At 46.6% G+C, this 15,188-nt stretch overlaps 1 protein-coding gene across 1 annotated transcript in view; it reads left to right on the forward strand.

Moving 5' to 3' along the window:
* The first annotated feature begins 9,979 nt into the window (after nucleotides 1-9,979).
* Nucleotides 9,980-15,188, forward strand: part of RBFOX1 (RNA binding fox-1 homolog 1) — a 2,584,986-nt gene continuing 2,579,777 nt past the window's right edge. The window contains exon 1 of the mRNA XM_044979735.1: nucleotides 9,980-10,069. Within this exon, the coding sequence (XP_044835670.1) occupies nucleotides 9,984-10,069 (86 nt within the window). The 5' untranslated portion in view covers nucleotides 9,980-9,983. The remainder of the gene's footprint in view (nucleotides 10,070-15,188) is intronic.

The raw sequence follows: 15,188 nt of genomic DNA on the forward strand, positions 1-15,188 counted from the left end.
ATCCCCGCCCCCTCACTGCCCCATTGTCTCCCTCCCCAAATCCCCGCCTCTTTCCAAGCATGCCATGCCCAGGAGACTCAGGGGAGTGCGGGGCCGGGGTGAGTGTGAGTCTGGCCTGGCCCCGAGCAGGCAGGACTCAGGCGCGGTACCTGGAGGGAGAGTAGGGGGGCGGCCCGTGGGGCTAGGTGGCGGCTGTTCTCCCCACCTGGGCAGGGGACTCGGGAGCAGCCGCTGCCGCAGCTCCCACTGCTGCGGGGGGAGGAAGTGGCCAAGCACGTGGCGCTTGGCGGCTGCGGCTTTGGTGCCCGGGCCCGAACCCCCCGAGCCCGGGCCTGCTGCGGGGCAGCGCGCACACTGCGCTCAGCCCCTGGCCAGTCGCGTCTGGGCTGGCTGCCCAGCTGGTGCAATCCCGTGGCGGAGGCATCGGCAGCCCAGTCCCGTTCGTTCCCCTGCAGGACCCGAGCGGGATGCGGGGGGCTGGGGCCTGCTGCCCCCCTCCGAGGCCGCCCGCAGGATTGCACCAGCTGGGCAGCCAGCCCAGACGGGAGTGGCCAGGGGCTGGGTATGCGCAGCGTGCGCGCTGGGTCCCCGCAGCAGGCCCGGGCTCGGGGGGTTCGTGGGCGCCAGAGCCGCAGCTGCCGAGCTTGGCCAGCGGCCGCTTCCTCCCCCCGCGGCAGTGGGAGCTGCAGCAGCGGCTGCTCCCGAGTCCTGCTGCCCAGGTGGGGAGAACAGCCGCTGCCTGGCCCCGCAGGCCACCCCGTACTCTCCCTCCAGATACCGCGCCTGAGTCCTGCCTGCTCGGGGCCAGGCTGGACTCACACTCATCTCGGCCCCGTGCTCCCCTGAGTCTCCCGGGCCTCCCTCCAGCGCTTGCGGAGGGAGGAGGAATCGGGGGTGGGGGATTTTTTTTTTTTTGCTCTGCCGCCATTTTTTCCCCCTCTGCCCCCGCCCCGCCCCCCCGCGTCCCGATATTTGACCTGGGTGATCTGGTCACCCTAGCAGGGCAGTGAGATCAAACTGATGACCAGAGAGGCGAGAACAGGCATTGTGGGACACCTCCCAGAGGCCAGTCGCAGTGCTGTAATCAACTAGGGTGTCTGCACTGGCACTGCAGCACTGTAGCCCCAGTGCAGAAAGCTGTATGCCTCTCGTCGGGGTGGTTTTTTTTCAGCACTGCAACTGCGCAGTTTCTGTGCATTAAGTGGCTTGGTAGTGTGTACACTTCGGGAGTTACAACGCAGAAAGCTGCTTTACTGCGCAGAAACTTGCCAGTATAGACAAGATTCTCTCTCTCCCCTGATAACAATCCACCCAGCATCACATCAGATTCCTGTGTTACAGGGACACGCTGGGGCTGACCTCAGCTGGTGTAAATCACTGCAACGCTGTTGATTTTCATGGAGTTACACTGTTTAACTGAAGCTGAGGATCTGGCCCACAGGCCCTATTGTCCTAACTCTTGTCTAGTCATTTATGCTGGGGCAGCGTAGGTGGAAACTACTGCCAGTCTATGGAAGCCTTTTGCACCCACTTTGCATTGGTGTAAATGACTGCAGCGGTGCATGGTAAAGGAGAATCAGGATCATTCTTTGGAAGAGTCCATGGGATCTTGGCAACCATTGCCCTGGTTGATAGTAGACTAGAACACTATTCCATTACTCCAGGTTAAATCAGGAATAACTCCTGACTGGAGTTACATTAGTGTGAGAGGAGATTCAGGGCTTTCAGCTTTAATTTGTGCTCTTGCATGTAGTGGTGACGTATTGTAAGGACTTGGGTCAAATCCTCAGCTGGTATAAACCAGTGAAGCACCATTTAAGTCAATGGAGTTTCACTGATTTACAGTCCAAAGGTCTGGCCCCATCATTACACTTTCCACACAAAACCGATCATGCACAGGAGAAAACTAACTACAAAGTCAAGAGAGGCTTTGGATGTGGAGGGAATGTAGGACTGGGACCTCAGAATACGTCGACACTGCAATAAAAGACCCATAGCACAGCCATGGCTGGCCTGGGCCAGCTGATTGGGCTTTCAGGGCCAGGGGCGGCAGGTTTGTATAATTTTTGGTGATGCCCAGAATCGATCCAAGTCCTGACCCCCCCCCACACCTGCCTAAGGCTCTGGGAGGGAGTTTGGGTGCAGGGCCGCCCAGAGGATTCCAGAGGCCTGGGGTCTTCGCTGGCGGGGGGCCCTTCCGTTCCGGGACCCGCCGCCGAAGTGCCCCGAAGACCCACGGCGGGGCCCCCCCCGCCTCCGAATTACCGCCGAAGCGGGACCCACCGCCGAAGTGCAGCCCGGTCTTCGGCGGTAATTCGGTGGCGGGGGGCCCCCACAGCAGGTCTTTGGGGCACTTCGGCAGCGGGTCCCTGAACTGAAGAGCCCCCCGCCGCTGAATTACCGCCGAAGACCGAGCTGAACTTCGGCAGCGGGTCCCGCTTCAGCGGTAATTCACCAGTGGGGGATCCTTCCGCCCCAGAGCGCAAGGACCCCCTGCCAGCGAAGACCGGGAGCGGAAGAAGCTCCTGGGCCCGGCCCCGCAAGAGTTTTCCGGGCCTCCCGGAGCGAGTGAAGGACCCTGCTCCAGGGGCCCCGAAAAACTCTTGTGGGGGCCCCTGTGGGGCCCGGGGCCTGGGGCAAATTGCCCCTCTTGCCCCCCCCAGGCGGCCCTGTTTGGGTGTGAGAGGGGTGCAGGCTCTGGGAGAGAGTTTGGGTGCTTGGTGTGGGCTTTGGGCTAGGGCAGGTGCAGGAGTGGGTGAGGGGTAGGCTCTGGGAGGGAGTTTGGGTGCGGGCTCTGGGCTGGGGCGGGGGTTGGTGTGTGGGAGAAGGAGAGGGGTGTGGCGCTTACCTCGGGTGGCTCCCGAAAGGGACCCATACACCCCTCTGGCAGTGGCTCCTAGGTGGGGGGCCTGGGGGGGTCTCTGCGCACCACTGCCTTCAGGCACTGCCCCCACAGCTCCCATTGGCTGCAATTCCCAGCCAATGAGAGCTGGAGAGTTGGCGCTTAGGGCAGGGGCAGCACGCAGAGACCACCCCCATGGGGCTGTAGAGATGTGCTGGCCGCTTCTGGGAGTGGCGCAGAGCGAGGGCGGGCAGGAAGCCGCCTTAGTCCCACTACATTGCTTTGGTGGTGGCAATGGCTGGGGGCCCCCAAGCCCTTTTAAATTGCCCAGGGGTGGCAGGCGGGGCCAGGAAATGCTCTGGGGAGGTGCGCGGGGGCGGCAGGCGGGCCTGGAGGAGAGACCTGGCCCTGAACTTTGGTGGAGCTAGGCCCCGGGCCCTGAATATTCCTGGAGCACGGGCACGATGAGCCCATGTAACTCACTGCCCTGCTCAGAGCTCAGGCTACAGGGCTATAAAACTGAAGTGTAGATGTTCAGTCTCTGACTGCAGCCTGGGCTCTGAGACCCTGCAAAGGGGGTGGGTTTCAGAACCTGGGCTGAAGCTCAAGCCCAAATGTCTACATTGCTATTTTTAGCTCCACAGCCTGAGCCCTGTGAACCCACATCAAGTGACCCAGGTGCCGAGACTCACTGCTGAGGGTTTTTTATTGCAGTGTAGGCATACCCTAAGCGCTCCAAACTGCTATGTAGATGGTGTTACTGCGTACTGATGAATAGCTGCTTTGTTCCTCCCCAGAGACAGTGCATTTCAGTGGCTGGTGAGGTAATTTAAAGTGCTTTGGGAATCCTTGGGTTGCCATATAGTTGGGACAGGAGGTTTATACCCCCTAGAGGGGACCTGACAGCCATGATGCTCCCTTACAGCCCATTGGTGTCCCAAAAGGGAGGCCCGGCTAACCAAGACTGACACTGGGGATCTGGGGGTTAAATCTCAGGACTTCCAGATGCTGGACCCAATTCTGCTGTTATTTACACATTTTATCCCAGTCTACCTGTACTGAGAGGCAGTGTAATCTAGTGACTAGGACATTGCCCTGTGACTCGGAAACAAGGGTTCTATCCCTAGCTTTCCTGGTGACTCACTGTGACCTACCTGTGCCTGTCTTCCCTCCCAGCCTTTGCCTGTCTGGCCTGTTTTAGAATCGAAGCTCATCAGGACAGTGACTCTTTCTATTTTAGTGTCATTTTAAAAAATGGTCAATTGTGCCCAGAGCATTGGATGGGCGCTCTTCGTACATCTTGTACAAATCTAAATAAAATGCTAGGTGTTTGTACAGTGCTTATGCACAATGGACCTTGGAGAGCTCCCGTAACCAATGATGGCATTAGGCATTTGCAACCCATACAGTTGCAGGGGGATCTGAGGCAGCGAGGGGCCCCCTGAAAGCCAGATCCAGCCTGCTGAGAGTTAGCTGCTCCATTTTGCTTTGTGCTGCCTGGGGTCTCAAAATGACATCCTCTGAACAGGGTGACCTTGTGTGCAAGGTTAGGGGTTGGGACTATTGAACTGAGCATGGTGGGGGCCTACCCCAGGACAAATCATGCCACTGACTGAAATGTGAATAACATTGACTTTAGTGATGGTGTATCCAGCTTTACACTGGTGTAACAGAGGACAATTGCACTTATCCCTTTAAGACTCCCTTTGCTGACCTGAGCTCTGGGTGAAGGGAGCATGAGGATGTCTGTTTACACCTGAGGTGATTAGATGCAGCTGAACTAGTTAAAAGGGGCGTGGCTCACAGCAATGTTTCTGAGAACAGAGAGGGATTTAACTTCAGTGAGGTATGACAGTTGCCCTGGTTGTATGGTGGGTGTTGAAGTTCAAGGAGTGTTAGCCTGTACACAAAGAAGAGGGCTTGATGCTTTATTCTATTTTGGTTGCATCAGAAAAAATACCTGACTTTGAGAGGTGTTATTTCCCACCCCTGCTTAACTTGAGACTCCTGCTGAGTTTCTGCCTGGTGACTGCACCCTGATCCTGCCATTGCAAGGTATGGTTACTTGATAGTATTTGGTGTACATAACTGAGCAGAAATGTACTCATCTGAAAATTGCACTAAATTTGCATTATTTGAATTTTAGTTGATTTTTTTGGGGGGGCGGAAGTGGAAACTGACAATAATAACCAGGCTCTATGCTCAAATAAATATGCAGAAGAGGATAGGGAGGTGACAACAATTAAGTATACTCCAGAACTGAAACTCTGCTTTGCTATGTCTAATCTAGATGACTTCTTAATATTTCTCACTGTTCCTACCACCATTGCAGTAGTAGCAGAGCATTTTAACCAGTTATTGGAGCAGATGATGCAGTGGTTAAAAAGGTACTGGCCAACCTACAGCAGGGCCTACATTTCTATCTAGAGAATCCATGGCACCAGTTTTAGCCACTAATTAGTGTGTACATGGAACGATTCCCAATGTGTATTTTATGCTTGTGTAGTGTCAAGTGTGTGGTGTGGGTGGTGTGTAGTGTGTTTTGTGTTGTGGTGTTGTTGGTTTTTAAAGGAAATTTGGGGAAAGCAAAACACTGGAAAAGCCTGTCCCCTCCAGTATAATTTGCTGCCCCCTGCTAGTTCCTGAGCAGTACTATGGTGACATTAGCGGTAACCAGTCACTCATTCCTCACTATCTACCCAAGAATACAAATAAACTGGAGAGTCCTTCTGGTCCTGGTTGTGGGGCCATGGCCAGTTATACTTTTGGCCTTCACAGCATCCCCGGCAATGAGTTCCACAGGTTGACTGTGGGTGTTGTGAAGAAGTACTTCCTTAAGTTTGTTTTAAACCTGCTACCTATGAATTTCATTGGGTAACCAATGAGATAAAATCCTAGTGACGATAAGGCAGTCTGTAGTTTTAACATGAGTAAGGTGGTGGAGGTAAGCCCTAGGTTCCTTCATAGTTAATTACTATGGCCTCTGAGATCCTTGTCATATGAACAGTCAGAAATTGACTTCCAAACACTAAACAAAAACACAGTGGTGTTGAGTCTGTTATGCAGAAGCTTAGTAAATAACTCTCCTTATCAGCATCAAAGCTACAAGAAGGATACAACAGGTGTAACTGATTTCAATAATTTATTCCCCAGAGAGCTGTTTGACACCCCCCCCCCACCTAAATACCTTGCCCTCTGGGGACTCTATCCTAGCATAGGTGGGCTGCAATGACTGCCCTTAAGTTTCCATACTTAGAGGATTTGTTTCAAACTATCCATCTATTTTATTAGTGTTTGTTTCTGTGTCCGACCACTAAGGCTCCCTTTGGTGACCATATAGGTAGGTGATGTTTTTTAAAAATCTTGTCAAATGGCTCAGTATGTCCTAGGTAAAAGTCTACTTTTAAAAGTGAATGAAAAAATGAGCTTTGACAAGCCAGAGTGTAGCATAGAATCAACAGATCTCATCAAGCTATTCAGAAAATCATGAAGTAAAAAGGCAATGAAGCTGTAAACAAGCAAAAGTTGTGACTGTAACCTTAAATCAGACTAAAAGGAGCTTAGGCACTGCTTCCAGCCTGCCTGAATTTCTGTCTAGAGAATCCATGGTCCATAACTAGAAGTGGTTGATACATTTCTCCTCCCCCCCCAAACTCAACCAAGACACTTTTTAAAAAGAAAATTACATTCTTGTTTACTCTGAATTTTTTCAGGTTTTTGGAAACAACATTCAGATTGTAAAGTTACACACTCAAATGTTAGCATGTACCCTGCATCCTTAATTGTGGCCCCTTGTGTGTATGCATTATGATACAATGTATAACTGCATAATCATATGCTATTTTTTCAACAGGACACTGTATCATTCAGTGCACAAGGTGGAGCTACTCTGGGGATGAAATAAGGGTCATGCAGTGAAAGGTGCTGTTTTCAGTAGGCCCTGTCTTTATTGGCTGCATAAGTTGGTAGGAGGAGAATGAGGCCAGAGGATTGCAGAAATAGAGAAGATGGTTTAGTGGCTAAGGCCATCAAATGCTGTTCTAGTGAACTGGATTCTATCTGTACCTCTGCAATACAGTTCCTTTGTGTTACTGGGGAAGTGTCTTAAACCCAAACTTTTATAAAAGGCCAAAAACTGTTTCTCATTTTCTGGGTGCCCATCCAACTCGAGATGCCTGGCTAGAGCTGGGCAAAAATTTTCTACCAAAAACTTTTGGCAAAAAAAAGATTCAGTGACCCTGAAACCTCCTGTGAACTTATGTCAGTTTCTCTGAATTGGTTTGTGTGTTTGTTTAAAAGTCGAAATTCAAATGTTCTGGTTATTTTTTTTCCAGCTTAACATGACTTCTTTCAAAATTTCCTTTAACATTTTCAAATTCCAAAATATTTAGAATGCTCAGTCACCAAAATGAAACATTGTCTGATTCTCACCTTTTTATGACTTTTCAAAATTGTGAACAAATAAAAAAAATTTACTTGCCCTGCCCTAGACCTAATTTGCAGAAGTACTGAGCACTGAGAGCAGCGACTATAGTCTGTGAGAGCTGTTCTCTGAACAAATATAGTGTTATATTTTTTTCTGAATTTCAGGTCATAGGCATCTCAAATTGGACACTAAAACTAGTGGATACTTTTGACATTCAATGCGTTTGTGCCTCCATTTGCCATCTGTAAAATGGGGATAATATTAGCTCACCTCACAGGGCTGTTGTAAAGCATGTTTGTGAAGCATGCTGGTAATGCAATGATGAGCACCATGGAAAAACCAATAAGGAAATCAATAATTCTGTCTTCAGAGGAGAGCATTTTGTGCTGTACATAAGGCCTGGGGCCAGACTGAACAATGAGGATAAAAGGAAATATTAAATACCTACTCATTCAGTGAGCACATTCTATTCTGGATGCTGAATGAAACAGTATGTGATCACATAATTCAAGACTCTCACAATGCACATGCATAAGGGGCCAAATTAAGTTTGCACAGGCAAGCTGAGTTCTGGCTTTTCCTAAATTGAGTACTTGACTTTGCTGCTTTAACTTTCTTTAAATGTAGATTTGTGTATGTGCAAAAGAAATATATAATCTCCTTGATCCATGGGATGGGTGTATAAGGAGAGTAAAGCCTTGGTGTCATTATGGAGTAACACAGTGAGATGTCTGTGCTACTGATCCCATGGTATGTGGATCTAATTTAGGATGTTTGGTATTGAAGTTGATATACTTGGTAAGGGGGAGATGCCAGAGAGGATCTTGCACAATAAGTCTGCACCTTGCCCCTGCAGAGAAGTAATCTCAGAGGTGGAAATGCAATTATAGGCACATCTCCCACTTCAAAACTTCTAGTATGTCTCTCATTTAGTTTACCACATTCCATACCAAAGTGGTGTGTCTCTGGTTTTTACTATAGAAAATCATTTACATCAGCAATAAAGGATCACTTAACTGAATTTGCACAAAAGGAAGTTTCCTGCATGAAATAACGTTGTGCCCTTCATTTTGGGGGTTCACCTGCACATTTCATGCAATATTTGGGTCTCAGCAAGTTGAGAAGTATATCAAAAGATGGGAAGGAGAAGTCAAAGCCAGCTCCTGTTGTGGTTTGAGACAGAGAAACAACTTGGTATGGCAGCTTAAAAAACCATCCTGATACTTCTGAAACCACTGTAGCTGGCAGTCCCTTTTATTTTTACATGTTAGAGACAAAATCAAACCCTTGTACAGACAGGCTTTTAAAAATGTTTAAGGTTTCTAGGATAAACTTTTTGCTCTATTAAATTTTGTAAAAAGGCAAATACCATCCATGTTCTGTAATTGAAATGTTATCCCATTTAATCTGCCTAGTAGCTCTTGCTCCAAATTCCTTTTCAGATTTGATATTTAACTAGTTAAATCTGTTTTCAATTTGATTTTAAGTTGAAATCTATTAGGAATAACAAAAGCCCCGGTTTGCCAATGTGCTCTGTGCAGGCAGATCTCTGCAGTCTTAGCATCATATTTCTAAAGACATTCAGGTACCAAAGTGCAGATAAGGACATATGGGATTTTCAAATATGCTGAAGCAGGTTAGGTGCTTAACTTCTATTGATTTCAATGGGAACTAGGTGCTACTGAAAATCCCACTATATCTCCTGGAACCTAAATACCTCAAAAAATCTGGCTACAGGTCTCTTAATCAGCAGCTCTGGTTTGTGGCTGATCATCTTTGAGATCCACAAGTTTTGGGGACTAATCCCCTGCACATTCCATGGAGGGGTAAAACCTGACCCCATGGTGGAAAAGATACAGAAGAAACTCTGTGTGAGGAGACTTTGGATAAATGTTCCCATGTATGGGCTGATCTGACCCCTAATCCCCCGCCTCGGTTTATCCACAAGCAGAATGGGTCAAACACCTGCCCATGGGGAACCCCTATGAAACTCTTGGGGACTGTGGCCCCTGATTGTACAAACTGATCAATTCTGGAGGACATCTCTGCTCTTGCAAGGCCCTGTTGGCTTTAGGAAGGTTCTGCAGTAGCCTAGAAGTCTATTTGCATGGAGCAGCTTTCAGGATCAGTGGCCTATCTGAGTGTAAAACATTTTAGGATGATTCTATTTTTGTGAATGTCCTTCACACACTGACACTCTGGTTACCTTCTTCAGACCTGAGGAAGAGCTCTGTGAAGCTCAAAAGCTTGTCCCTGCAGTGAAAAGAGGTTTGGTCCAATAAAAGGTATATTACCCCATCCACTTTGTGTGTCTCATCTTAGGAACCAGCATGGCTACAACACTACAAAAAGCATAAATCAGTTATTTATAGGTGATTTGAGTTTGCTTTAGGGAGAAGAGAGAGGTATTGGCTAACATTTTATCTTTGGCATTTTAACTCTCTGAAAATACTGAATTGCCCATATGAGCCCAGAAAATACCTTCACAGATATCAGCTTTATGGCCTATTTATTTCTGACACTTGAGTTTTTTCATATACAAGTTCCTTGCCAAATGCCTGGACCATGACAAGTTTATGAGCAGAAGGAACATATTCCCAAAGTGACCTGTAGGCATGGCATACTGGGGAGGATGTTAGAGGGCTGTGGTGGTGGGTTTTTTTTGTTTTTGACAGGGAAGCAAAATATTCAGAGTTCCCTTTTTCAGCAGGATGGATGCAGTCTTGGAAGCAGGTGCTACAGATTAAACCTCATCAGTGGATTTGCCAAGGCATAACATTATTCAGAGTTCAGCATCTGTGGTGAGTTAGGAGTTAATGGTTATACCAAATACCAGGGGCATTAGGAAAGGGTGATTGATAGAAAAAAAATGAATGGGACAGAAAACCTAGGAGGAGGGAGAAATAACTTATCTTTGTGTAGATTAAGATTCTTTCTTGTTCATTGTAAGTGTGTTGGAAAATCATAGTGCTAATGAAGCCTTTTTGTATTAGGCCTGAGTGAACCAAAGTTATGCTATGCTTGCCCAAACCGTGTTGGAAAGCTTACAGAACTTATTAGACTGAAGGCCGTGTATCTACCTAAGTCAGCTATTTTGCTTATCAGTTTTATTTGGCTCCCCAGTAAATGCAGCTGTGTTCCCATGAATGTTTCCAAAGTATATAGCACAAAGGGTCGACGGGTGTATCTTGTTTCCCCTTCAGAAAGACAAATGTATCCTCAACAGCTGTATGTATCTTGTAGCCCCCACAAAATGATATATGTATCCTGCATATCCAATTATTCCCTAACAGATGCATGTACAGGTTCTACAGGTCAACCAAATGACGTAGACAAACGTAGGCTAAGTTGTTTGTTTCGGGGTATAAAGGTAGGCCCATCTGGCCATGTAAGGTGTGTCTCTTTCTCTGGCACTAGCCGAGAGGAACACCCGCTCAGCTGACCGATCAATAAAGGGTGTGGTACTCGTCTTCCTGTCTCCGTGCCTCCTTGGTGTAATTAGGTAAGCTCCAGGGGGAAACGAGCCCTTTTGGCTAACAAATGGCGACTCCACGGGACTTCTCTCCCTGTTGGGGGCGCTGACCGGCGGCCGAGGACGGCTCAGGAGAGTGGCCACCTTGAGCTATTGGTTTGCTCGAGCTCCGGGTCGCCGCAATCGGCCGGGACGGCTACGCCCCCTCCATAGAGAACTCCAAACGACACGGAGGCAAGACAGTACCAGAAGAGGGGAGTCCACCTGCCAGACGTGGCCACTCCGGGCGTGGTAAGTGCGTTACCTCCTGGGTTTGAGGATTAACGCCCCCGAAGTGCGGGTTGGGACCTTGGGCCCCTAATGGTAAAGGAACCCACAAATAGAAAGGTGTGTGGGTAAAAGCTTTCTGGTTAAGGTACCTAGGTTCAGACACGGCTAATTAATAATTCCATTAACTCCACGAGTCCGTGGGCCGTGCTGAACAATTACTGGGACTTAGAGCAGCCCCAGGGCTGGCTTTTCTTTTTGGTAGGGGTACTTTTGTTTCTTGTTCTATTGGTATGCTGGAAGCCAAAACTGTAACCGGGTCTAGGAGCGTGTGAACCCATCTTCTCTCCCCCCCCTTCTTTTCCGTGTGGGTAAGGGACAGTCTAAACATTCCACCTCACCCCCTAAGGGTACCCCAGCATATTATATGTACGTACATTATGGTTCTAAAACCTGCAGGTATTTAGAGAATTGGAATCTTTATACGCGTGAAGATCCATCTAAACAATGCCCATTAAAAGGTACCTTTAATCTAGATAGGATCATATATCTCAGAGGAGCTTTTAATCACCAAAGAAAAGCCTCTGACACAGTGTGAGCAATTTGTCTAGAAACGGGTTAATTTAAAACTCAGCTTCGCCCAGAGATAAAAAGAGAAAGTTGTTTTATGCTCAAGGTCAAGCAAACCAAAGGCAGTACAAGTTACAGAACTGAGATTACATTTGCAAAGCTTAACTGTTTGGTGAGATCCAACAGTCTGACTTTGTGACGGATGCCGGTGTTGGTGTGGCTTGGTGACACTGGAGAAGCCACAGGTAGCTGACCTGGACTAGAATCTCTGAAAGAGACACCGCAGGAGATTCCAGGGTGTAAAAGAACAGCCTTCCCAAGAGCGAAAGCATGTTGGAAATTCTGAACAAGCTATATACAGGATAATCTCCCGTCCACCTATTCCCCTTTTCTGAATGTTATATACAGACGTGGCCAGTCTGGATATGTGTAAGTATGGGGCATTTATATCTTTCTTGAGTGATGTGGGAGCATTCCCAACACTCTCCATTGTTGTTTTATCATTTTAATGAAGCTTTAAAATTTGGTTATATGGTGTATTTTCTCTATCCTCCTGCAACGTCCTGCAGTGTCAGTTTGATCACCTGACATGAGGCATAAATTGGTAACAGAAATTTGTCACAGTTTGGTGAGCAATAGAGAATGGGGGAACCCTGTAGAATTTACACCATCTATTTGTTTTACCCTTGTTGTTTTATGTTTGTTTTATTTGGTTCTGTTGGTGTTATATGTTGAGGATTGCATAATTAAAGATGTGCCCATTCTCAGCTGCAGTAAGTCTGAGAACTGGAGACGGGTTTAGCATTCCTCTCTCCACCCTGGTTGACCAGGAAGGGTGGCAGGTGAAAGGATCTACCCCCAGTCGTAGCAGGACTGGGCAATAGAGTAGTTGGAGAAAAGGAAGCCCTGGCTAAGCAAGTACCAGTCCTTCAGGGACTTGTTAAAATGTAACCATTCGTGCTCAGCATATGCCGTAACAGCAGTGTGTTTGCTACAAGAGGCAATTAAATAGTTAACGCCAGTGGGCCATGCGTTTTGCCCAGGTGGCAAGCCTCACGAGGGAGGACTCGGGTCGTCTTGTGAATAAAATGTTTTGGGAAAAAACCAGAAGGGTGGGGGCAGAAGCCCATGAAAGAAACGGTTCAGTGCAAAAAAAAAAAAGGATCGGGCCCAGGCGGGCGGGCAACAGACAGAGAGCTTGGAGAACAGGTTGGAAACTTTTCAGGGTCTCGTGGAAGGAAGAAGTAAGTGAGTATAAGCATGGGGATTTCAAATACTCAGGAGGATATTTGGAATGGCGATTTGAATTGGTAAGTGGCTGTTGAAAGACAAAGCAAGTGATATAAGGAAAGAGCAAGTGATTTGAAGGAGAGTGAAGAGTTAACTCTGTAGTTGCTGGAAGGAGTAGTAGTTGAACTTTGTAAAAATGCTAAAGAGAAAAGTTCTTGGTGTTTTTTTTAAATGTTTGTAAATAAATTCAGGCAAAGAAATTATTAGATTGCAATCATTTGGCTATGAACAATTTTGTTGAATTAGCTAAAGAATGTATACAGTGCTGTGTAAATGAAAATTTATTAGGCTCTAAGGCACTATCAGTGGTGATGTTTTCTTTCAGTGTTTAAAAGCAGGAGTTAAAAGTAAAAAGCAAGCCAGAAAGCATCTGTATTAATGCAAATTATCTAACTGATAAGGTAAAAGCCACTGAAACCTGGGCTGCCTATAAAACATATACAAGAAAATATGGGGTAATTCCCCTGTTTTGCCTAAAATCAACAAGGGTATTTGTATATTTTAAGCAATAATTGACTGCCCAAAAGGGGTAGACCTCTGTTTTTGTCTTTCAGATAATCAAAGAAAACTAATGCCAGCTAAACAGCATACAACATACCATGATTTACTGGCAGAGTAAAAATTATGTTTTGTGTTCTATGTTCTGTCTTGTGGTGTCTGTCTCAAGTGGCCAGAATGTGTTTAATATTTTCATGGGATGGTCTGGTTTGAAATAAAGCAGAAGGCTTGAATTGAAATGCAGATATTTGTTTTGTTCAACTTAAAATACAAAGTGTTTGAATACATCAGAAAAATGTAATATACTAAAGTCTTATGTATTTTCTTAAGTAAAAGAAAAAAAAACTGCATTGGCCAAATTGCATACTAACAGTCTTTGGAAGCAAGGACATAAAAAGTTAACCCACTCCCCATATTGTACATGGGATCCTTCTGGCTACCTCAGATTTCTAGCCAGAGGGCTGGGGATGGTGGGAAGCTATTGAACTAGAGCTTGTATTAAATGAACTCATCAAAGTGGGTGTGCTTATCCTGGCTTGTTGTTCCAAAGCTCTGTAATAAGGTTATTTTAGTAGAAGGATACATGTGGCATACATTAAATAATAAGACTAATGTACTGTATAACAGCAATGTGTATGTGTTCATTGTTAACAAAAGGTGTATAAGTAAAAAGTAAAAGTTTCCTTTGTAGGTTAAAAAAGGAAGCCAAAAAGGGGAAAAGGAAAAAGAACGAGTTAAATGAGAAAAACTAACTAGCAAGCTCAGTCCAAAAAAAAAAAAAATACACTGACTTCGTTCAAGGACACTTGGCTAACAACCAGAAAAGGGGGGCTGTACAATCTGCAAAGACACTAATGCAATGTGTTAGGTTTCCTTTTTACACAGGTAAAGACGCACTACCCGAAGACCCTAGCAGCCCTGCCACTCCATGGAACCTGGAGACCGGATCAATGTACAGGTCCACCAACAAAAGACTGCTTTGGCTCCACGCTGGAAAGGCCCTTATTGAGTCCTGCTGATTACCAACACCGCTGTGAAGTGCCAAAGACTGACTGCTTGGACCCATGATTCTCACTGCAAAAAGACCCGTCCACATAAGGAGAACTCTCCTATATGATTAGCCTATTCCTTCTTCTAGCTCCACTGTGCCTTCTGGACAGCAGGGAAAAAGGACAAGGTGACGTGCTAGCTAACCTCTCCCTTGTCCGCTGACAGACCTACTGTGCCTTTGAACTTTTCTAGAAGAATCAAAAACCATTACAGGGTGATGTGCTGATAATCTCTCCCCTGTAGAATGCTAAACTACAATTGTTTTGGGAAAGGAGAAGGAACGCTCACTCCACTGACATTGCCAAAGTCCAGGAATTCCTGACTAAAAAGGACATTGAGAACTGACCCTGGTAAAGAAACAAAAATTCTACACTGGCAGGAAGAAACTTGTGGGATCCTGTTTGGAAATGTGGTATTAATTGAATTTTGGGGTTTATTCTACAGGCTGCGCCCTGTGTTTTGGATAAATCCTTTAGTATGTATTGCCCTCCCTAATTGGATTTTAAATGACATTGCCTTTATCCAGTTTTCAGATCACTTTTACATACCCAGATTGCTCACAAGGGGCTGCCATTAGATTAGCACAACAAAGAGCCTGGGTTATTTCCTCTGGAAAAAGAAGAAATTGGGCAGATCCCTGTGGGCTGGGGCTAACAGTGTAACAGCCATTTGGAATATTCTTAAAGGCCAAGAACATAATAAGAAATTGGGCCGACTAGAAAGGGCCACTAGCCTTATTTTTTTAAGCTCAGCTATCTTAAGTACAGGCTGGA

This window comes from Mauremys mutica, chromosome 11 (genome assembly GCF_020497125.1).
Source record: "Mauremys mutica isolate MM-2020 ecotype Southern chromosome 11, ASM2049712v1, whole genome shotgun sequence".
Lineage (NCBI taxonomy): Eukaryota > Metazoa > Chordata > Testudines > Geoemydidae > Mauremys > Mauremys mutica.